Below are 21,879 nucleotides of genomic sequence, written 5' to 3'. Positions count from 1 at the left end.
AAATATCTACAATAGACCCTCGGGCTCCAATACTCGCAATATACCCCCTACAAGATGCATGCTCCCTGTTACCAAAACCTTTTGATTCGACCCTGCGACTTTTTTTGCTTCAGCAACTGTATCTTGAGTATTGTCAAACGTCTTGATTTGACACCCGGCTACCCTCTGACCCATCGACTCTGCCACTCTTGTCTGCACTGTCAAGTCTCCAGCTTCGCCACTAGATGATTTCTCCTGATCGTTTCTTGTAAAGAATGCATGGCTAAAAACATTCTCCCGCCCTGTAACTTCTTGAATAGTGTCGAGCAAACCCGCTAAAAGCTGCGCTGCATCCCGCTCCTGTTGGTTGAACACTAGCATTGCTGATTCGTTTTTACCAATACTGGCAGCGAACCATTTTGCAACCTCGTGCATGCTGTCTTTAGTGTGCGCACCGTCAAGATGCCACTCTATATGGCCCTGTTGAATTATCTCACAACGTCCCCTGAGACTTGCCTCTTTGAGCCCAGTAATCATTTTGTCGGGGAGGTTCAGCAAAGCTGTCGCTGGCTCGACATCCATGCCCAGATGCTGACGCACAGCAAGGACAGCGAGAGCTTGGTTGTACTTCTGGAAATCACCCGGTAGTCTTCCGACCACACCTCCCCATTGCTCAACGCTCGCATCATCAAGCTCGATGAGTTCCGCGCCCTTCTCTGCCGCTCGTTGTTGAAGAATCTCCCTCACACTGGGCTTCTCATCCATTCGGCGGACGAAACCACGCACGCCTGGCTTAAGAATGCCTGCCTTGTGCCATGAGATCTTCTCAACCGTATCACCCAGCATTGTAACATGATCTATACCCAACTGCGAGATAACAGCTGCAGAGACAGCCTCTGTGGGCACCACATTCGTAGCGTCATATTCGCCTCCAATGCCGCATTCGAGAACAACGCTGTCGACCTTTTCCCGTAGGAAGATATGCCAAGCGAGAAGCGTCATGAAACGGAAGAAGAAGGGTTTGGAATTAGGCCCATTTGAGTCAGTGATACTTTGACCCTCCTTCTTGGCCGCGTGGGACAGTCGCTCCCAGAGTTCAAAGAAGGCCTCCGCGAAAAGGGCTTGAGAGACCTGCTCGCCCTGGATAGCGATACGCTCGCGGGGACTCACGAGATGTGGACTCGTGTATGTGCCGACAGTTTCGTATTGTCGCAGCATACCCGTTGCAAATGCACTCACAGAACCTTTGCCCTTTGTGCCTGCTATATGAATGTGCCTCAGGCGAGCGAGATCCTTTGGTTCATAGCCAGCGCGCCGAAGCCATTCGCGCATCTCAGGAAGCGCCAGCGCATTCAGGTCTTTGGCTTGTTCGAGTGAGGCATTTTGCGATGTGGGCTTGTCGAATAAATTGGTAATCTGACGATTCGAATAGAGTGTAGATAGTAGGTTGAGAGCTTCATTGTAGTCCCGAGATGCGGTGCTAATACTCCTTCTTGTAGCCATCATTTGTGTTGTCAAATAGCCTTTGATAAAGACACAGCGATGGCTCAGCTTGCCAACAGAAAGGACATTGTGAGAAAGCATTGATCCGAAACAGTAGGTTGAGGTTACACAGAAGCTCAATTGAAAGTTTTCATGTGACGAGGAGCTACAGAGTTCAACCGCTAGGCGATCCATTAAGTCATTGCAAACTGCCCGTTGTAGAACGTCAGCTTTTTGCCTTAGAAATTCCGGTCTTGAACCACAGCAACAAAAGGTAATTTAAAGTGATCTAAGAATTGAAACAAGATACTAGGCTCGTAAGATAGTATTGTTTTTACTCTCAAATTTAATAGATTTTGGTTCCAGGTATCTTTGAAAAACAGCAGCTGACGTCTGATGCAAATCGTACAGTATTGATCAGCAGACAGCGATCAAGTATCGGATTTAATGATAATCTTGCCAACAATGAACAAGTAAAATATGGTAACCGCACCCTTATCGTCTATTGCTATCTAATACACGGCCGTCCGGCTCCTCTAGACACGACGACACCGGGATCCAATTATACACAACAAATGAGACATCCCTTTTTTATTTAATCCACACGAAGACTTTGAAGACGGGCCTCTGTGGCAATCACCTATGAAGCATGTTAGTAAAGTGAAGCTGCAAAAAACAACAATTTAAACTTACGTCAAGAGCCTGTTGAACCTCCAACACCTTGCGAACCTCGCCCAGCCAATCCTTACTCAAGGTCTTGGCCCATCCATCTAGACCGTTAATTTCTCGTGCCGCAGAATCCAAATCACCCTCTTCCAAATATGTTTGGGTTCGGGTAAGAATGCTCTCGACGTCGTTACCATCAGCAAGTCCCTGCTTCTTGAACATGACGTGGCTGAGGACCCAGCTGGAGGCGTGGCTGGCAACACCGGCCTCGTCGGGCAGTAGCGAAGCCTTTCGGACCTCGTTAGCGACACGGCGGAAACGGTCAATCAGCTGGGAAGAGGTAGAGATGCCGCGCTGGTAAGCCGCAGGGTTAACTGAGGCGATAGCAGCGTTGACAACGGGATCATCAGAAGCGATCTCACGGAGGGCAACCAGTTCGCGGATAAAGGGACGGGGGTGCTGGTCATCCTCAAGGCTGGCTCGGACAGCCTCGACAGCGACATGTAGCTGCTGAGTCTTGAGGTTGGTGTCGAGGACTTCGTTCCAGCCGGTAGTGAGCTTCTCAAGCTCACCAACAGCAGAAGACAAGGCGTTCAGCTTGCCCAGACGGCTCTCACGCTCCTGCTCAACCTGCTTCTCGATATCTTTGGTAAACTCCTTCTTGAGAGCTAAGGCCTGCTGAGCGAGCTGATTTTGGAGCTTCTCTTCGTTGACCTTCTTCTCACGCTCCAAGAGAACGTTAACTCGACCCTCGTAGTTTTCTCGCACCTTCTTCATCTCGTCCTCGAAGTCTTGTCGCCATTGGTTCTCCTGGCTAATCATGGTGTTCTCAACGCGGTCGATCAGGTCAGTAGCGGCCTTGTCGAACTCCTCGATCTTTTCCCTGACTTGCAGAGCAGCCTTCCTCTCGAACTCGCCCTTCATACCCTTAAGCTTGCCTCCCACCTTGGCGATTTCACTCTTCGCCTTGTCGACGGAGGTGCCATACTTGCCGTGGGCACCGTCAGCGTTGATAACCAGAATGAGGTCATTGACCATGTGGACGAGGTCCTGAACAACAGGCTCCTTGGCATCCTCAAGTGATAGCAGGTCAATGGGCTTCAGAGGAGGCATCTTAGAGGGCTCGTTAACTTCGGGAGCCTTGAAGCCTGTGTTGGATTTGGGGGCGGGAGCAGGTTCCTCCCTCGCAACAGTCTTGGCCTCCACAACAGGAGCCTTGGGCTTGGGCTTGACTGTCTCCTTAACCTTCTTGGCTGCAGATGCAACAGGACCAGCACTCGAGTGACGCTCGGCCTCAGCAACTCTCCATGAAGCACCGCTCTGAGCGGGAACTCTGACAGCATCCTCGGTAGCTTGGGTCTTGGATCGGCCGGTGGCGTTGGGGAATCGCTTCTTGTAATCCATCTCCTCGAGGTAAAGGACAGCCTGCTCGGCGAATGGGACGTATGCAGTAAAAAAGTCGTGGAAGTTGTCGCTAATACGAGAGTACCAGACACCTCCAGCGAAGCCAACAGCACCAAGGACGAGAAGGGTAAAGACAAAGTTCTTCAGTCTTCGGAAGAAACCCTTCTTCTTAGGTGCGGGAGGAGGAGGGGGAGGGGGAGGGGGTGTTCTGGGAACCTCTCCAATAACAGCCTTGGTCTCGCCGACATCGTCGATAGTGGTCTCGTGGATTCTCTCGGATGTGACAGTTTGGGAAGTTGGCAATACTGGTTGCTTAAGAGGATCGAGCTCGGGCTTCTTGTCGACAGCATAAAATCGCTAAACAGGAGTCGATACGGTTAGCTAACTACCACATATACACACTACCAAGACGAGGTGTGACGTTGTTAGGAAAGCTTACCTGGTTAGCAAGAGAGGCACTCCGCGTAGCCGCAATGGACCATTGGCGGGCAGCAGCGGCCACAACGGGCCTACCACCAAAAGCCCTCACAGACTGAAGCGAAGTTCGCAACATTGAGGGATTGCAATGGCGAACAGGGCGCAGTTCGCGATGCAGTTGTATATCGGTTTGATGGAGTTGAGAGCTGGTTCAAAAACGCTCAGGGTAAAAGTTCGGTAAAAGCCAGCTCCCGGTTCCGCATGGAGCTAGAATATTAGCACAGCGGCGGGAACCGGGTGACGCAACTACTATATCAACTGCTAGAATTTGGACATGATGATGACACAAAAAGCCAATGGACAATACTAAAACTGATTTGGTAGTAAAATTTATTTGGATTTTTACCTACCGGTCATTTTTGGCCTACTTCTACAATCGTTCTCTCTTTTCAACTTTGGGGAAACAGAAGCAATTTTATCATGCTCTAGAGACATTGGGTTGCCAGAACTCCATATCAGTAGTTCCCTTACTAAACCAGGCTAGTGGGTAACAGAAAAGTTGGCCTCCTAGATAAGTCTTAGGATATAAAAATAAATAGTCTAAGAACTATAGCCTAAGGAGCATAAAGTAACCTACTAATTTCGTCCCGTATGCTTCCAGCGATCAATTTTTCTGATACCCTGAGGCCAGGTTTTGCTTGTATTCGTAGATCATGCTCCACCTCTTCTCATCTGGCAGTGTAGAGAACCAAATCACCATGATCAACTCGCCCTAGCAACAGGGTAACAGAAAAATTGACCACTATGAGCATAAGAGATAAAAGTAGTAAGTCACATTAAGCCATTTAGATCAGCTCTCACACATCACATAAATATTGAAGCGACACAGTTGCAGTTGCGTAAATCATCTAATAACAGCCATCTATTAAGAAGCTGTGAAGGAAAGGAAATGCTGCAGAGCGCCTCGTACATGTCCCCGTGCCGATTCATCTCATGAGCCACTCTATATCCTCTGGCATGCTCAAGTGCCGAGCTCCAGCAACTTGAAGCATACAGACCACCCATACTACCAAGCAACAAAATTCAAGTTCCGTATTAAAAAGTATGGACTGAACTGATCCCTCCAAAACCAAAGACTCCAATAAATTATATGACGCGCCCCAGCTCATTCGTCCACCCCAGAGTTCGTGCAGGACAGCGTGCCACGCATAGACTCAAGCTGAGGGTTAGGTGATATGTGCGTAGGCGTGATGAAAGGTTGTCTAAAAATCAATGCTTCAAACTCGGGGCTAATCTAGCAACTGCAAGGGCCGCTGACGTTGGTGTTGGAGTTCTCAGGAGCCAGACTGACTCCTGGTCGTTGACCAGGACGAGCGTGTCGTGGACCGGCCTGGTCCAGAGGAAGCTTCTTGGCGATGGCTGTGAAAAGAGTCTGAACGTTCTCAGCAGTCTTGGCTGAAGTCTCAAAGAAAAGAAGGCCGGCTTCACGAGCGTAAGCCTCGGCGTCGGCAGTGGAGATGGCTCGCTTGTCGGGCTGCTCGGTGACCAAATCCAACTTGTTTCCTGCAAGAGCAATGACGATGTTCTCGTTCGCTTGGCGCTGTAGCTCCTTGACCCAAGCCTTTGCCTTGTCTAGCGATGCCTGAAGGAAGGTTAACATTCGTCCTATAAAGATAAGTTTCCAGATGAGCGTACCGATTGGGTGATATCATATACAACGACGGCGCAGTTCGCATTTCGGTAGTACATGGGAGCCAAGGACTTGTAGCGTTCTTGGCCGGCGGTATCCCAGATTTCGAACTTGACCGTGGTGTTCTCATCGAGGGAGATGGTTTGAGTCAGGAAAGCAGCACCGATAGTGGACTCGCGATAGGAATCGAATTGGTCCTGCAAGGCATTGGTGAGTTACTGTTTTGCACAAAGATGTTGTCTTGGGTAATCCTTACCTTGACAAATCGCAAAACTATTGAACTCTAGATTCATATATCAGCAAATGACTGTATCAAGGCGCTTGTTATGATCATACCTTTCCGACAGCAGACTCGCCTATGACAAAACGTTAGCAAGCATGTCATGAAACGGGGACGGGGTTGACAAGAATGTGGCTGCGATGTAACATACCTAGAAGAACCAGCTTGAACTGCGCGAAACGGGTGTTGGTGCCGCGGGCGCCAGCGGGAGGTTGTCGGGAGGCCATGTTGACAGACTGGGATGTGATTTCGAGATGGAGAGATATGGAGAGTGTCTACCGAGAGTGGTAGTGGTAGTGGTAGTGATAGTGGCGGTATGACCTGGGCGTTGGGATCGAACGTGTCCTGGACAATAGCGTGGAGAGACGGACGCTCGGGCTGAAAATCGTATCGAAATTATTTGCGACGATAACGAATCGAGGTGCAAGATAGGACCGGCGGGCGATGATGCGGATAGGTATGAAAGACAAGAGTCGAGGCTGAAGGTGAGAGGCGAGTCTTAGGACGGGGCTTCGCTTCTTTGATTAAGACGAGACGGGATGGGAGGTCACTAAGTGATTGCCTGGTTCCTTGGTCGTGACTGGCTTAGACGGCACGAGGCACACGTCAGGCAGGGCCCTTTTTTTGGTAGGGAAACCCACTGTGCCACTGTAGTCGGCGGGAGGACGGGGTCCTGGAGACTTGCGTTTCACTGGAGACTTGCGCAATCTGCTTGGGGTAGTGGTACTGATAGCACTGCGAGATATACCTGTATGCTCAAGTACCTTTACTTTGCACGAGCCTAAATTCCACATGTGACGTGCATTTCTCGAGCCACAGTGGTCCCTCAACCGTGGTTCTGTCATTTCGATTTCCTTATGTGGCTGTGCTGTAGCTTCGCTGGCCTCATCAACTCATTCGCTAACCAAACTATCTCATCTCAACCCATCCCTCACGTCGAATCCCTTTTTTCTTAGTTCATTGTCGTTCTTTGCCGTCAAGGGCAGACAAGTCGCCAAGTTGGCCACTACTAAGTCCCGGGCTTTACTATAACCCTCTGCTTTTTTATTCTCTTTTCTAATCTTCCACAAACGACCATTAGCTATCATATAGCTTCGTCCTCACACAATGGCGCACCTCCACACCCCAAAGTTGCCTTATCGCGATATCAACGTCAAGATCGCCAACGATTCCTATACCTTCACTTCTCCATCTTCGCCTGATGCGCCCGCCCTTGTTATCGATCGTCCTACTGGTGATGTTCGCCTAACAGAGGGCAGTGCCGCAACTGCCAAGAGAACAACTCGCGTTTCTAGTATCGCTGGTATTCTGGGAATTATCCAGCTTCGTCTTGGTTCGTTTCTGCTGCGCTATGCCCTTGGCTGACCCCTTGGGTGCTGGCTCATGCTCTTTGACTGACTATGTAAAGACAAGTATGTCATCTTCATCACGAAGGCTCAGCCCGTTGGCCGCCTCAAAGGCCACATGGTCTACAAGGTCGCTGCCACCGAGATTATGCCCATGCGCGAGCGCTTAATCCACGACCCTGATGAAGACGTCTTTATTCAGCTTCTCAAGAACTTCCTTGCTTCCGGGCCCATGTACTTTTCTTACTCAATCGACCTGACCAACTCTTTCCAACGCCAAGCCCAAGCCGACACTTCCAAGCCCTTGTGGATGCAAACCGACGACCGGTTTTTCTTTAACAAATATCTTCAGAGCGACCTAATTGACTTCCGCACCCGAGGTGCCCGATCGCAGCCTGGCGCGCAGCCTGGCGTCGACCCCTATATCCTACCATGCATCTTTGGCATGCTTGAGATTAAGCCTACCACGTTCAAGGGCAACCCCCTGACCATGGTTCTGATCACTCGTCGATCGCGCCACCGTGGAGGTACTAGATACTTTACTCGTGGTGTAGACGATGAAGGACATGTCGCCAACTACAACGAGACTGAACAGGTCATTATCCTCAATGACAGCAACAGTGGCCTTGGTGGGTATGCAGGTAGCTCAGACATGCAGAGCGGCAAATTTGGCCCTGGCGCCAGCCAAGAGATGCAGATCTTCTCCTATGTTCAGACCCGAGGCAGTGTTCCTACCTTTTGGGCCGAGATCAACAGCCTGCGATATGTCCCTAAGCTTGAGATTCGGGGTATTGACACGGCTCTCACTGCCGCACAGAAGCACTTCGATGAGCAGATCCGCCTGTATGGCGACAATTACCTGATCAACTTGGTTAATCAGAAGGGTCGAGAAGCTCGGGTCAAGGACTCATACGAGAAAATCGTGGAGAAGCTTGTTTCTACACCCAGGGAACGACAAGAGGCAGACCTGCTCACAGCAGAGAAGTTCACCACCATCCAGCCCGAAGCCAAGCGTCAAGAATTTGACCGCCTACACTACGTGTACTTTGACTACCACAGTGAGACCAAGGGCATGAAGATGCACAAGGCTTATGCCCTGATTGAGAAGTTGGCCGAGGCTCTGGAGAAACAGGGCTATTTCCGTGCCGTGGACACCCCGTCTAGTGTTGATGGCAAGCTCGATGCCCGCAGTTACCAGACCAGTGTCATGCGTACCAACTGTATGGACTGCCTGGACCGAACAAACGTTGTGCAGAGCATGTTCGCTCGACACAAACTTGACCGCATCTTTGAGGATGTCGGTTTTATGCCCCGTGGTTCTTCGTTCCGTGACGAGGATGCTGCTTTCGAGGATATGTTCCGTAACCTCTGGGCTGACAATGCCGATGTTGTCTCCAACTCCTACTCTGGCACTGGCGCCATGAAGACAGATGTCACCCGTACAGGAAACAGAACAAAGGTCGGGGCTCTTCAAGATGCTCGTATTGGTGTCACACGTTACTTCCGTAACAACTTCTTCGACGGCCCTCGTCAGGATTCTTTTGATCTCTTCCTTGGAACCTACCGACCAGGCTCTGCCAACATCGGTACTACCCTGGTCTTTACTGATCGTCGTCCGATCTTGATCCAGTCTATTCCCTACATTCTCGCCTTCAGTGTCTTTATTATTCTCACTGGCCTGTTCACTCGTCGTGCACCTGATGCGAGCGCCTTACCCCTCCGTATCTTCCTTTTCTTCTGGATGGCCATCGCTGCCTGGTCTTTCTACTTTATCTGGAACCACGGCATGCTTTACGTAAGTTATCTGCCATGTAACATCCCAAACTCAATACTAACATGCACAGGTCAACTGGCCCCGCCTCAACCCCAGGCCATTTGCCGTTGAGGGCTACAACGAGCACTTCGCCAAGGCACGCAAGGACTCTGTCATTGGAACATATGTGGCGAAGCACGAGAGAGGCCTCAGCACAGCTAGGTACCTTAATGCTGAAGAAGGCAAGAAGAGGATTGAATAGACTAAAAGCCAGGCGTGGAAGTTTTATTGTAATGCGGATGCTTAGTTTTCTGGTGTGGCAGTATGGCTTTGAGCTTGTTTTTCCTTTGCTCAAAGACTGTAGGAAATTGCCTGTTGCTTTCAAATCGGACGGACGGACGGAAACAAGGATTTTAATTCATCTTATTCAATCAACGTGTTTGCATATATTAACTTTGGTGGAGCTGGCCTCCCTGGGTCGCTCAACTTGCGTCCGAATGTCACAATATTTTCATCTCTACTATGTAGCTGTAACATGTAATATAGATCCTTTTGCATGCGGCACTTTGATTTGTTTAATCAAGTGGGTGTATGTGTTGATGAACAGCTATTGTGCTATGGGAGAGTCAAGGTAGGCTTTACTCCTTAAATATTAACTAAGATACAAATATGTGACAGAAGAAATCAAACAAAAGAAATAATAGAAGTATCGCTCAAACTATGCCATATGCTCTGAAGCTAGATGCTACTACCGTAACACGGGGCGCCGCGCCATGCTGCTTCCCCATAGATGTAAGAAAGGGGTATCAAAACTGGATAACGGTGGGTATCCGTGAACAAAAAGATGAGAAAATGTGTAATGCCAATAGAGAACATGGTAACAATAAGCAAAGAGTGAAAATGAAATAGCGAGTCTTTGGTATCCTCAGGCTCCTGAAAAAACTCCTTTGATTCCCATTGTCCCACAACTCCTATCTTATTAAAGGGTCTTTCTTATAGCTCACAGCCAGAGGAGCCATTTAAAACCTCGCCAAACGCCTTGCCCAATGCCTAGGAAGAGTCTGAAGATGGTAACGACGAACCAGACATACCACATGAAGCCAACGAGCGTCCATTCGACGAATGACCACATACCACGGCGGAGCCATCTGAATCGTCTGCGTCTGTTACGCATCATCTTGTCAGTCAAGTCAGTGACATGCTTGACCTTGAGAAGTTGGCCCAAAGCCAAGTCTTTGCCAGTCTCATCAGCTTGATCTGATGCCTCGCGTGTCATTCCTGACAGCTCATCAGCGATTCGCGAGCGAACACACCAGATGCGCTCTTCAAGCCTTGGTCGTGTTTGTCCGGTGAACTTGTCTGCTGACGTCTGCCATTGCTCCATTGATTGTTGGATAGCTGCGCCAAGAGTGTCGCTGGCCAGCCGGAAATGATCGGAGCAGGGAATCGCATCAGTAGATGGTAGCGACTTCTTGGGGGTTAACTTTGCAATGTCAGCCCATGGTACACCTACCATGGTTGATTGCGATGAATTGCCCAACCCTTGGAGACTATCATTGGCAAAGGGGTTATTCAACCCATGTGAACGACGAGATATTTCCATGGCTTTGATACCAGAAGTAAGAATAAGCGTGCGCAACCGGGCGATTTCACGCTTTGAAAGTCGACTTTCCTGAGGCATAGGCTGATTCGCGATAGACCACTTCCGGGCTCTGAAGTTATCAGGCTCATCAAAGCGAATCATTGGCATCACCTCATCTGACTCCTTTTCTGTACCTCGAGCGCCATCTTTGGCGCTCTCCTGGCATGACTCTGCTTCTGACATCGCAGGTTCAACAGCAGATACCCTCTCAGCCTCCTGGGCTTTGGCAGGGCTAGAAGCGTTGGAGAAATCAAGCGGGGGAGGTTTGGTCATATTGACACGAGACAGCGAAGACTGGTTCTTCTTGACATCAGTCGTCGACTGGCCACGTATATCCGCCATGGGTTGAAATTGTGGCATTGTGTCCAAGAAATGCTTGGCACTATGCTGTGGTTCCGGCTTATTGCGCTTCGAGTTTGTTCGGGACAAATTAAGAGAAATTCTCGATCGGCCTTTGGGCTGGTCATTGTCAGATTCGTCGGATGATAGTATGTCGCTCGGGGCTTCCATAGGCGTGTCCTTCTTCCATAGTATGTCGCCAATTTTCGAAACGCCCCCTCGAAACACTGTATCAATACGAGGGCCCTTGAACATGCCTCGCAGGCCAACTTCATCGCCTCTTGGCTTGACACTGCTCGAGCTACGTTGATGCTTGTGGCCCTCAAAGATTGGTCGAGAATTAGAAGGGTGCCGTTCGAGCGGCTTTGCTTCCATTACAGGGAGAGGCTCTGGCGATGGAGGTCTTTTGATTTCCTCCTCTACTTCTACGACTTGCTCTTCAGGTTCGTCGCGAATCTTATCCTTAAAGATTTGCTTGACCTTTGTGAACGGATTTCTGGAAGGAGAAGAAGACCGAGAAGAAGGAGCCGAAAGATTCAAGCCAGTCGGTGGCGCTGACAGACTGTAACGTGGGGCGAGTTCAGGCGACATAGGTTGAGGAGAGTCAATACCTTCTTTGTGATTCCTTCCATGGTGTGAGCCTCCTCCGTTATGTCTTCCAAGCTTTGGCAACGACGGGACCTCCAAGGACACTCTACTCTGTGCAGGTCGAGATTCTGGGTCTTTATGGTCTGTCGTGTTCAGCTCCCTACCAGTAGAAAGTTTTGTTTGTGAGTTGCGTTCGGGGGAAGTCAAGCTCTCAACTTCGTTATACTCGGCCTCGGTTTCTGGGACGTATGATAGCCTCTGCTGCTGTCTCATATCTCGAGCAACCATTTCCAGCATCTGCTTCTCTAGCAATTCGGTCTCACGGCTGGAAATTGTTCCTCGCCGAGCCCTTCCTTCACTCGGCGTCTCATCCTCGCTAGCAGAATCATCCGAAGACGAACCCCTTCTTCTGAAACGGCGATGATGTATGGAACCGCTGTGTCGGTGGAAGGATCCCATCTCCTGAAGTTTTTGTTTCGCCCGGTCTCTGTGACCTGGCTCCGATGTATCTGTGTCGGTTTTTGTGAGTTTGTGATCATGAACGTCTGCGTTCCCGTTTGTCTCCTCCACAGTTTTGGTTATCAAGGGTGAAACACCAGTTGTAGGGTCCTCTGACTGTATTGACATCGGCCTACTCATAGCTTCCTCCGTCTGAGGGTATATCTTGTTCAGATGTCTATCCTCAATGAGTTGCTTGTGGTGGTCTTGTTCCAACCAATAAGCATCTGCAATTAAATCGCACGCCTCGAAGAACCAGTCAACTCTCGGACGTCGGACTCGAAGGGCAGCCTTTGCAGCTGCATCCGTAGTCATCTGCGAGTCAATCTCTTCAGCTGTGGGGAACGGTGGTAGTACTGAGCCGTCGCTAGAGGGAAGCTCTCTGGCTCTGTGTGATGCTTCTTCGACCCAGTCTTTGACAGATTCAACGTCAGAGAATCCTTGTTTCTCGCCATCGATGACCATTCTTTCCCGAGCTCTGACTTTCCGGTTACGGATATATTGCAAGAGGTTATATTCTCGACCAAGGGGGATCATGAGCTCTCTGTTTCCAAAACTACGCATCTTCTCCTCTGTGGGCGAGCCAGGGGGGCTTGAAGCTGAGGTTCTATCGTAGCCGGTCTTGAGTGGAGGAAGGACTTGCAGTAAGCGTCTGTACTGTGCCATTAGTTCCAAATGCTCCCTGGCCTTCTGCGCTCTCGCCAAGGTTGAAGTTGAAAAGTGATAACGGTAAGATGCATCGGGAGCATGTTCAAAAGGTTGAGGGCGTAAAGGGCTGCTTGACCTCACGCCCGGTAATCGCGGTGTAAGGGACTGGTTCGGAATTGGTGAAGCTCCCCTGGCAGCCTTTCTTTGTTGTTGAAGATGGGCCCTGAGGTTACTGCCAGCCTGAGAGTCCTGCATAGGACCCAAGCGAGGAGGGTTGCCACGGCTGATGTTGCGCCGCGACGCAATACGCCGTGATTCGCTCAAGTTCAATGCCATGTTGACAATTTGGGTTGAGTCCACGTCAAGCGCGGTGCCTGGATACGACGTTTGTGCCCGTCGGCCGCGCTTCTGGCCGTCACTCCTTTTCGATACATGAAGGTCCTCCTGAGATGTATCTGGCGACACGACACGGGCTCGAGGACCATTGGCAGAGCTAATACCCAGGCCAAATTCCCGTTGTCCATTGGATGAGTTTGACTCCTGAGCATCCTTCCCTTTATGTCTTGATTTACTTCGGTGTCCGCGCCGTTGGTTACCAGAATCGTCATCCGCAACTATAGGCTCCTGGAGTAAGAAGGCACCGCTCGTTTGTGTCTTATGGGGTCGCTTTGACCGGGCTCGTTTCGGTCGGCCAGCCTGAAGGCCGCTGGTAGTAGCTGCAGCACCGCGAGATGTATGATTGAGGCGTGGGAGAGACTCGTCATCGGAAAAGGCGAGTGGCCGTTCAGGAGGAACATGAAGGAGGCCGTTAATACTGTGGTCTCCCCTTTCTGCGACATCGTAGCTGAACCTCGTAGGAGGCTCGGGGGTTACTGGTCCATCCCGTCTGCCATATGCACTCAGCGAGGAGGCAGCACGGTGGTCGGCCATTGCGCGTTGGTTATTGCATATAAAAGTTCGACTTTACGCTCGCGCTCAAGATGGAAGCGGGGGGTTGTCGTCAGAGTTGATGAATCGAGCAGTGCAGCATTGTTTTTCTAATTCCAAGGGTCCTTGCCGATCAAAATCGCAAGATCCTGGTCAGAACGTGTTGTCCTTGGTGACGATAGCTTTCGGGGGGCTAATTAAGCGTGGACGGTGACTTGGGTAGAGTAGTAGGTAAATAAGGTTGATTGAGATCGGAGTGGATGCCCGGAGAGGGAATCCGCCTCAAGAGCTCATGGCTCTCTCTGGAAGTCTATACACAAAGACACGTCGCAGCGATATGCGTTGGTTAAACAAGAGTTTTTTTTTTAGTTATACTTTTTTAGATGTTACATATGCGGATCGTTGAAGAGGATTGGATACAGGCATCCTTGGACATTAGAGAGATTGGATAAATGCCCACTTGAGGCCGCTTGTAGGGGTCCGGGTCCTTTGAACGTCACGGGAATGGTGGATTGCACACTACAAGACCACTAACCTACAGGGCGCTTTGGCTGGCTTGGCTGGGTCAGTTTTGCGCCTTTCCCACCTATCCCAGACACAAGCGTGGCGGGGAGTGACGTACGCGTGTCTCGAAATGGCAGCTCATCATCCATTCAACTACAAGCTCTAAAGGGAAACATACACCTTATTCCGAGTACCGATTTGTCTCAGGCCCAAAGTGCCGATGCTGATAATCACATGAAAAAAAGCCATCTTATCACGGAAGCCAACTTTAGCCATGCTGCTCCAATCCAAGTCAGCACGCGGGAACTGCTAAACACAGATCATATCATGGCGGGGAGTTTCAGGGGCAGCCCGATTCCAGGAAATAGAGAGATCATACACTTGGAATTTGACTCAGCTGATAGAGTTTGGAGCAGGTCAATCAAAGTCATGTTCGGTAGTTAGGTTTTGGCTTAAACATTTCTTACAGTGGTTGTTTTGTCTAATATACAGATGCTATCCAAAATCTGAGATGGGTAAAGTCACCAAGACCGACCCTGATAGCTTACATGGAATACTGTACATGTCGCAAGAGAAAGAGGGGTATACACCATCAAGAATCACTTTCTTCTTCCTTCTGTTGTCTCTTTTCTCTCAAACTGAGGCTGGCAATACACCAACAACCTCTTCGCATCTGCCACACAGCGCGTCTTCCGCAGGCGCCACATATCGCCAGCATCGAGAACACTTCTCCTGCTTTGGTGGAAGCACGTGCACCTTAACCTTAGCATCTTGGATCTCGAACTCCTTCTGGTAGGCCCATTCAGGCTGGTCAGGGATGGGCTGGTTCAGTTGTACTGAAGACACCACAAAGATGTCCTGCAGTTCTTCCACGTAGCGTCCAAGAACAGCTGCCGCTTTGCCATCCTCGATTTCAAGGATGACCGAACTCTGGAGAGAACTGCCAAGCACCTTGGCTGTCCGTGCCTCCTCTAGCGTGGCCTTGACAGCACTGTGGATTTCGGTGATGATGGCCTGGTCCTTACGTACCACATCTTGAGGAAGCGTCAAGCGTAGAGGGTCAATAAGAGGCGTATCATATAGCTGACGAGCTGGATTCTCCAAGGATCTAATTGTCATTAGTACAAACGAATATGACCAAGCATCAATTAGCAACTTACGAATCTTCGGCCATCCATGTTGGTCGATGCGACCATGCCTCTTCAACAAGCATAGGAGTGATCGGCGCCAACATGCGAAGGAAACCGATGAAAATGGGCTCAATAATACCACCTCCATCACCGCAGTACAGTCGGTCTTTCAGACCCTCCAAGTAGAATGCCGACAGGTCGGCTGCGACCCAGCGGTTAATCATACTAACTGCTCTATAAAACTCAAAGTCGTTGTACGATCCCATTACCTGTGACATGGTATCAGAGAGTTGGACAAGCGCAATCTGATCCAACTTTGTCAACGGGCTCTGGCGGGCTTCTTGATTCAGGGACCCGAGAAGCATCTTGATAATGGTTCGATACTTAATCAGCGAGGTCTGGACAGGCTGAAGAATTGTTTGTCCGATGAGCACATCCGTTGTAAAATCAGCACTTGCCGCCCACAAGCGAACAGCATCCGGACCGAGACCGTTGGATTGTTGTCCGCCTTTGCCCTTGGTCTTGACAGGTCCCAGAAGACTACCGTCCATGACCTGGCTAGGGACGATCATGTTACCCAGCGACTTTGACATCTTCTTACCTTGTCCATCAAGGGTGAAGCCATGAGTGACCAGAGTCTTGAAGGGGGCCGGGATCTTGTCAGTAGTCTCTTTTGACTTTTGCGTTGCGACATAAGTCAACAAGCTGGACTGGAACCAACCACGATGCTGGTCGGATCCTTCAAGATAAACATCGGCAGGGCCCTTGGTCTCTGTCCAAGAGCTGCCGCTGTCGAACCAAACATCCATGGTATCAGTACCTCGACGATACTTGCCCTTCAAGTTAGAAGGAATCCAAGCAGGGTCATCTGGGCTATCGGAGAACCAGGCAGATGAGGTACGCTCTTGCATAATAGAGAGAATATGCTCGATAGTCTCTACTGTCATTACAGCGTTACCGCTCTCGTCGTATAGGGCTGGAATGGGTACACCCCATGAGCGTTGGCGCGAGATGCACCACTCGCTACGGCCTTTGATGAAGCTTTCGAGACGAACGCGGCCGCCTTCCGGTACAAAACGGACGTCTTTCAAGGCTGCAAGAGCATCTTCTTTGATGCTTCCAACATCAGCAAACCATTGCGCTGTAGCGCGAGTCACAACAGGCCGCTTCGTTCGCCAGTCATAAGGATATTTGTGACGCAACTTGTGAGTTCCAAGCACATCATCATTTATGAGATCCAGGACAGCTTGGCTTCCACCATCCAAGATAGAGGGCGCGGATGTGAGCTTCTCGGGGTCATCAGGATATGCCTCCTTGGTGAAGTGACCGCCATCGTCGATAGGAGCGAACGCCTCGATGCCGAGTTTAGAGCAAGCTTCGTAATCATCTTGTCCGTGTCCAGGAGCAATGTGAACGACACCAGTACCAGAGTCAGCAGTGACGAAATCGGCTTCGATAATTGATTGAGATGGGGCAGATTTGCCTCGCAATCGGTTCTGGTATTCCAGACCCTTCAAGCTGGAGCCTGGGATGGTGTCAACCAAGACTTGAAAATCCGGAAGCATTTCCCTCATAGCCTCCACACGGTCGGAGGCAACGAGATATCCATCCGAGCCGACTTGAATTACGGAATAATAGATGTCGTTGTGGATAGCAATAGCGCGGTTGGCTGGGAGAGTCCAGGGTGTCGTCGTCCAGATAGCTGCATATAGTTTACCGGTGAAGTTGGCCAGCTCAGGTATTGAGGATAAGTCGGAGACAATTGGGAATCTGATATACGCGGCCTTGGAGACATGATCGTCCCGGTATTCCAACTCTGCCTCAGCGAGCGCTGTCCTCGATGAAGCTGACCAATAGACCGGTTTATGCTTTCGATAAATCAAACCTCGACGCACCAGGTTCTGGAAGACACGCAGTTGCCGAATTTCAAAGTCTCGGTCCATTGTAGTCCATCTCTTTTCCCAATCTGACATGACAGCAAGTGCTTGGAAACCCTTCATCTGGTCCTTGACTGTCTTGGAGGCCAACCGCCGCGCTGTATCCCGGATCTGAATAGGCGTCAAACCCTTCGTTGTGCTGGATCCCAATGCTTTCATCTCAATTGGAAGGCCATGACAGTCCCAGCCTGGTCGGTATGTCACCTTTTGACCTTGCTGCACTTTAACACGCACAATCATATCTTTGAGCACCTTATTCAAGGCGTGGCCAACATGAAGGTTGCCATTGGCATACGGGGGGCCATCGTGGAGTGTGAATGATTTCTCCTCGGGGCGATTCTCCCCTTGCCATACATAGAGATCATCGGTACATTGTCGAAGATATTGTTGTGCGAGCTTGGGGTTCGGTCGAGCACTGCAAAATCGAATATGTTAGTTCCCCATGTTCGAACTTTGGAGGCTCTATTAAAGGGAAACGTACGGAAAACTCGACCGCGGCAGCCTTAGGGTCGACTTCCAAGATTTGAGCATGATCGCTTGAGGATCATGTCGTACTTGATCGGCTGATTTCGAGAGTCAAGGTCGGCACGGCTGAGCAATGGAGATTTTTGACACTTGCTCGAAGCGTCCTGTCAATTGACAATCTGCCCGTTCGGACCCGCTGCAAGGCTGAGAGCTCTAGTCGTCACAGCACTCCGTTCCAGTGGAAGCTTGTATTTTAGCGTGTTCGCGACGCGACTTATAGCGGATGACTACCTATTACATCACCAAATCCGAGTCCATCTCGTCTAATAACCTACCTACCCCGAGGTCACGCTCATTCACGCTTCATTTGATGACTCTTTAACAATCATCAAATACAGTATGGCTCCAGTCCGCCGGTATCTCAGAATATCCAAATACTCAGTCCTTGAGTGCCGAATATATCTCGATAATCCAGCTCTGGCTCAATCATGGCTTCTCAACCCTCGAGGTTCAATATTGGCAAAGGTTATTGAGAGTATCCGCCCGCTAGTTCTGCCCAAACTACGTGAAGAGAGGGAGAGGATTAGGAAGAAGAGCAAAAAGAAGAGTATCAAAGATGTCATTGTCACTGGTATTTTCTCTCCCACTTCATGCAATATGTCTCCGCCAACAGCTAATCTCGCTCAGATGAGTTTGAGGTCTCTATCTTCTTGACAGAAACAAGCACCAGGCATTCTCTTCTTTACAAGACCAAGCACTTCAGAGACAAGTTGCCACCGAAACTCGAGTCCAATTCATCCAAGCTCATTGGTGAAACGGACAGCGTCCCTGTAGATGTTGACGATGAATATCGTGCATCAGTTCTACAAGAGGAAGATGAGGAAGATGTGAGATTGTCCGATATTCCCGTGGCCGAAACAACGACACGGCGGAGCAAGCGCCAAAGAGGAACGTTGGACCAGGGCCAAGATGACAACGAGGTTTCTGAAGACGATGAAACAGCCTCGGCCATCGAAATCGACTCAGACACAGAGGCGCCCCCGCACAAACGACCCCGGGCCCGGGAGAACGACGGCCTCGACGCAAGCGAAGACAAGAAGAAACTTGACATGGACGTGTCATATGAGGGATTTGCAATCTACGGTCAGGTGCTGTGCCTCGTGGTCAAGAAAAAAGCGAGCGCTGCAGCTAGCAGCAGCAGCAGCAGTGGTGAGGGTGCAAAAGGTCGGCCAGAAGGTCAAGCCATGATGGAGAATTGGATTTCGTCGACACAAATGCCGGTTGGGGAGGACATAGCATAATCGCGCGCAGTCACAAATGGCCTCGGGTATCAAAGACTCTGCGCATGCAAGCAAACTGTCTCAGAAGCATATCAACATACATGACGTCCCAGAATGGCGTGACTATGCATGCAATCACAATGGCAGGTCCACGCACGAGAGCTGACCCAAATACTGGGGTCAACGGACGGGAACTGCGGATACGTCCGTTGGATCCCTGAAGGGTGTTCGGGCAGGCTGCGGGCGCCAGGTGTAGACGGACTCCCGTCGCGAAATGGGATGCACGACAGTGGCTAAAAACAAATCATAACGCGAGATTAGTTCAATTCGGCGCATTTCGATCGACCCTTTGGTGTCATCGGGTAATCACGCAACAAATCGCAATGGTTATTTTGACGAGGATACGATTATTGCTGCGGCCGACCCTTACCAGGCGGCTCAGACATCACCGTCAACCATCGGCCTCGATAGCTCTTGGCACCCGTTAAAGCATGGTTCAAGGACAACTCGGCATAACGAGAACGATCTCGAGTTAGGGGATGTCAACCCAAGCCCCTGCCACAAGCTCCATTGTGATGCTAGGCTAGGTGCCATTATCCTACATGGGTGCAGTCGTAAACTGGACCACAGTAGTGCGAGTGCGCAATATCAGGGTTTGGCTAAGCGCATGTCTCAGTGATATGACAAGAGGATAGCCAAAAGCCTGATTGTCCGGAGGAGTTACTCCAATTTTTGTGTATATGCCGCAATTGTTTTCGATTTGTATTTGCGTATCACCAGACATACCCTAGCCTTGTAGGCGGCGGCATGATGGGTCTCGAGTGCAATTGAGGCTTTTTTTTATTGTATCCTAGTCTCGCTGCAAGCCCTAGAAACTCGAGCAGTTGGTTTGCTAATAAACGAGGGTTCTGTTATGGAGGCTGAAGCGGGTGTTGAAAGACTTTGCGATGATCCCTAATCCAGCATCTCCATATTGAACGGACACGGATACTTCGGCGGCCAATTCATTTGCCGACAAAGACATTGTAACCCTACAGTCGATCACATATCAATATTTGAGTCAAGTTTTAGTATGAAAGTAGCTCACGTAACGTTAAAGACATGCTGAACCCTGAAGAAGGGGCCCTCATTAATTGTGCATGTCTTGGACCCTACGGTGAGGCTGGCTAGGAAATTAATCGTGGTCAACATCCAATAATCATGCCAGCCGCAGCCTGAAAACAGCAGGCCAATAAGCTTATGTATGTCAATACCTTGCCTAACCTGAGACTCAACATAATTATACAGAGGGGCGGTAAACGTAGACACGGGAGGGTCTGGTCCGTCGGTGTGTTGTATTTCGAAGCAACCGATTCAATAATATTGGTACGGATAGTACGGGATACAGCACCTACTCAGCTGATAGCGAACGGCACATATACATATTGCACACACTATAACGAGAGCATGTAGATCATGAAACTATAAGAGAAGGAGCTGAAGTGACCAAGAGATGATTTGTGACAGAATCGTCCAAGGCTGAGCTGATATAACATCAGTTTTGGTGTTGTGCAAAATGTCGCGGATACGGATACGTTTGTTACCTTGCGCGTCGTGATGGCTTGGCCATATCATTCATCATACAATGTGCGGAGTAGTCTATGATGGTTGGTTTCGTTCTGTATCAAAACCCGGCGAATCTCGGGTCCGAAGTTGATAACAAGGCACGGGAAGTTCGGAGTTTGTGGTCACAAGATGCCAAAATGACATTCATTGTCCCTGGTGCCTTGTGCCTGTCTATGCCTGTACCTTGTGCCTGAGATGAGATGGAGGGGGGGTTTGTTTCATGAGGCTGGGTTTGACTGGGCTGCCGCTGGCAACAAAGTTGTGGTATGAACCGGCACCAACAGCATAATCTTTCCCGTTGTCTTTTGTATGTCTCAAAGATATGACTGTATTGAAACATCCCGAAGCCTAGTTGGTGTAGGGTTGTCTCAGTCAAAAAGACAAAACAAATGCTGATGTGGATGGATGAATGACAGACACTAGCTATGGATCGAGTAACCCCGCAACAGTGAATGACAAACGTCAGGGATCATGGAAAGCTTCGTGGAGTTTGTTCTTGACAAAAGAAAAGATAGTGAGGGGAAATGCTAGCCTACATCTCCATTCGATGAAACTTGTAAACTCGGTGAGCCAAGTGCGTGTAGCCATCTATTTAGACTGGGTACAAGTTGTCTTTGTACCTCTTGTATCTAGGTAGAGAGTGTGTGACCGTTGCCTGCCTTGTGGTTTAATGACATGGATATTACACTTGTTTGTTAATTCCTTGCATCTAGTATCCTTGCATGCATGCATACAGACATGATGTTTGTTCTTGTAGACACGCCTCCTCCTGTTCCTCCTTTGCTGCCTTACCTTGTTCTGCTCTGCTCTGCCTTGCATATGACTCTTTTGACACTGCCACCGGTATAACGGCACACGCACGATGTGGGATATACGCAATTCTTGGATCTACATCAGCATCGGCTGTATGTAAGACTCTCCGGGTTTATCAACTTACATACATGGCCTACGTGGGCATCTTCTTACCGTATCGGCCCCCCTCTTTTTTGCTGACCTATTACCTCTCGGCCGGGACTCACGTTGACTGTCGTGGCATCATACAGAGGTGCTTACAGACATGCTCATGCGTTCAAGTGCTGCAGTCCGTTATCATGGTATCACATACATCGCTTCCCTTTCCCCATAGGGAGGATCTGCTGCTGCCATACCAGGGCCTTGGGTACACCTGAGCATGCCGAAACAAGGTCTCTTTCAATATCTGGGGTTTTGTGCGTCTCAGGCTTCATTGATCCCATGGCAGTGGCAGACATCACACCAACTGTGTTGCCGTGCCACTGACTAGTTTCTGGTATATGGCTT

The 21,879-nt window shown here is 49.8% G+C and overlaps 7 protein-coding genes across 7 annotated transcripts; 2 read left to right on the top strand and 5 right to left on the bottom strand.

The window, feature by feature from the left end:
- Positions 1-2: 2 nt before the first annotated feature.
- On the bottom strand, positions 3-1,671 carry EDB82DRAFT_491804 (Mur ligase). Its single transcript, XM_025737520.2, has one exon. The coding sequence runs from the start codon at positions 1,654-1,656 to the stop codon at positions 7-9; it is 1,650 nt and encodes a 549-aa protein (XP_025588081.2). The 5' UTR covers positions 1,657-1,671; the 3' UTR covers positions 3-6.
- A 10-nt stretch (positions 1,672-1,681) lies between these two features.
- On the bottom strand, positions 1,682-4,272 carry EDB82DRAFT_491800 (mitochondrial inner membrane protein Mitofilin). The gene is made up of 3 exons (XM_025737531.2): positions 3,971-4,272; positions 2,155-3,888; positions 1,682-2,101 (listed from the first exon to the last, which is right to left on the bottom strand). Exons 1-3 carry the CDS (start codon positions 4,082-4,084, stop codon positions 2,057-2,059), a joined length of 1,893 nt encoding a protein of 630 aa, XP_025588082.1. The 5' UTR covers positions 4,085-4,272; the 3' UTR covers positions 1,682-2,056.
- Positions 4,273-4,778: 506 nt separating this feature from the next.
- Positions 4,779-6,610, bottom strand: EDB82DRAFT_491796 (ras family-domain-containing protein). Its single transcript, XM_065608394.1, has 5 exons — positions 6,070-6,610; positions 5,975-5,994; positions 5,895-5,921; positions 5,644-5,835; positions 4,779-5,590 (listed from the first exon to the last, which is right to left on the bottom strand). The coding sequence occupies exons 1-5, from the start codon at positions 6,143-6,145 to the stop codon at positions 5,243-5,245; spliced, it is 663 nt and encodes a 220-aa protein (XP_065465903.1). The 5' UTR covers positions 6,146-6,610; the 3' UTR covers positions 4,779-5,242.
- Positions 6,611-6,758: 148 nt separating this feature from the next.
- Positions 6,759-9,581, top strand: EDB82DRAFT_565407 (SacI homology domain-containing protein). The gene is made up of 3 exons (XM_025737553.2): positions 6,759-7,251; positions 7,327-9,059; positions 9,109-9,581. The coding sequence occupies exons 1-3, from the start codon at positions 7,026-7,028 to the stop codon at positions 9,277-9,279; spliced, it is 2,130 nt and encodes a 709-aa protein (XP_025588084.1). The 5' UTR covers positions 6,759-7,025; the 3' UTR covers positions 9,280-9,581.
- On the bottom strand, positions 9,582-14,086 carry EDB82DRAFT_491791 (uncharacterized protein). Its single transcript, XM_025737564.2, has one exon. The coding sequence runs from the start codon at positions 13,660-13,662 to the stop codon at positions 10,018-10,020; it is 3,645 nt and encodes a 1,214-aa protein (XP_025588085.1). The 5' UTR covers positions 13,663-14,086; the 3' UTR covers positions 9,582-10,017.
- Positions 14,087-14,178: 92 nt separating this feature from the next.
- Positions 14,179-17,761, bottom strand: EDB82DRAFT_425337 (tRNA synthetases class I-domain-containing protein; the record flags this gene model as incomplete). Its single annotated transcript, XM_025737575.2, has 5 exons — positions 14,179-14,245; positions 14,342-14,469; positions 14,824-15,271; positions 15,324-17,645; positions 17,712-17,761. The coding sequence occupies 5 exons, from the start codon at positions 17,759-17,761 to the stop codon at positions 14,179-14,181; spliced, it is 3,015 nt and encodes a 1,004-aa protein (XP_025588086.2).
- Positions 17,762-17,782: 21 nt separating this feature from the next.
- EDB82DRAFT_100882 (uncharacterized protein) lies at positions 17,783-19,285 on the top strand. The gene is made up of 2 exons (XM_025737586.2): positions 17,783-18,326; positions 18,383-19,285. Exons 1-2 carry the CDS (start codon positions 18,095-18,097, stop codon positions 18,994-18,996), a joined length of 846 nt encoding a protein of 281 aa, XP_025588087.1. The 5' UTR covers positions 17,783-18,094; the 3' UTR covers positions 18,997-19,285.
- Positions 19,286-21,879: the final 2,594 nt, after the last annotated feature.

Source organism: Fusarium venenatum (genome assembly GCF_020744135.1).
Source record: "Fusarium venenatum strain MPI-CAGE-CH-0201 chromosome Unknown EDB82scaffold_1, whole genome shotgun sequence".
NCBI lineage: Eukaryota > Fungi > Ascomycota > Sordariomycetes > Hypocreales > Nectriaceae > Fusarium > Fusarium venenatum.
Note: the sequence above shows the minus strand (reverse complement) of the source record. Positions and strands in the feature narration are given on the sequence as shown.

Coding starts and splice junctions, on each gene's coding strand:
- EDB82DRAFT_491804 (XM_025737520.2), bottom strand. CDS start 1,656: ATGGATCGCCTAGCGGTTGAACTCTGTAGCTCCTCGTCACATGAAAAC.
- EDB82DRAFT_491800 (XM_025737531.2), bottom strand. CDS start 4,084: ATGTTGCGAACTTCGCTTCAGTCTGTGAGGGCTTTTGGTGGTAGGCCC. Junction 3,889..3,970: donor GTGCCTCTCTTGCTAACCAG/GTAAGCTTTCCT, acceptor ACTCCTGTTTAG/CGATTTTATGCTGTCGACAA. Junction 2,102..2,154: donor AGGTTCAACAGGCTCTTGAC/GTAAGTTTAAAT, acceptor CATGCTTCATAG/GTGATTGCCACAGAGGCCCG.
- EDB82DRAFT_491796 (XM_065608394.1), bottom strand. CDS start 6,145: ATGGCCTCCCGACAACCTCCCGCTGGCGCCCGCGGCACCAACACCCGT. Junction 5,995..6,069: donor GTTCAAGCTGGTTCTTCTAG/GTATGTTACATC, acceptor GTTTTGTCATAG/GCGAGTCTGCTGTCGGAAAG. Junction 5,591..5,643: donor TATATGATATCACCCAATCG/GTACGCTCATCT, acceptor ACCTTCCTTCAG/GCATCGCTAGACAAGGCAAA.
- EDB82DRAFT_565407 (XM_025737553.2), top strand. CDS start 7,026: ATGGCGCACCTCCACACCCCAAAGTTGCCTTATCGCGATATCAACGTC. Junction 7,252..7,326: donor AATTATCCAGCTTCGTCTTG/GTTCGTTTCTGC, acceptor GACTATGTAAAG/ACAAGTATGTCATCTTCATC. Junction 9,060..9,108: donor GGAACCACGGCATGCTTTAC/GTAAGTTATCTG, acceptor TAACATGCACAG/GTCAACTGGCCCCGCCTCAA.
- EDB82DRAFT_491791 (XM_025737564.2), bottom strand. CDS start 13,662: ATGGCCGACCACCGTGCTGCCTCCTCGCTGAGTGCATATGGCAGACGG.
- EDB82DRAFT_100882 (XM_025737586.2), top strand. CDS start 18,095: ATGGCTCCAGTCCGCCGGTATCTCAGAATATCCAAATACTCAGTCCTT. Junction 18,327..18,382: donor CAAAGATGTCATTGTCACTG/GTATTTTCTCTC, acceptor AATCTCGCTCAG/ATGAGTTTGAGGTCTCTATC.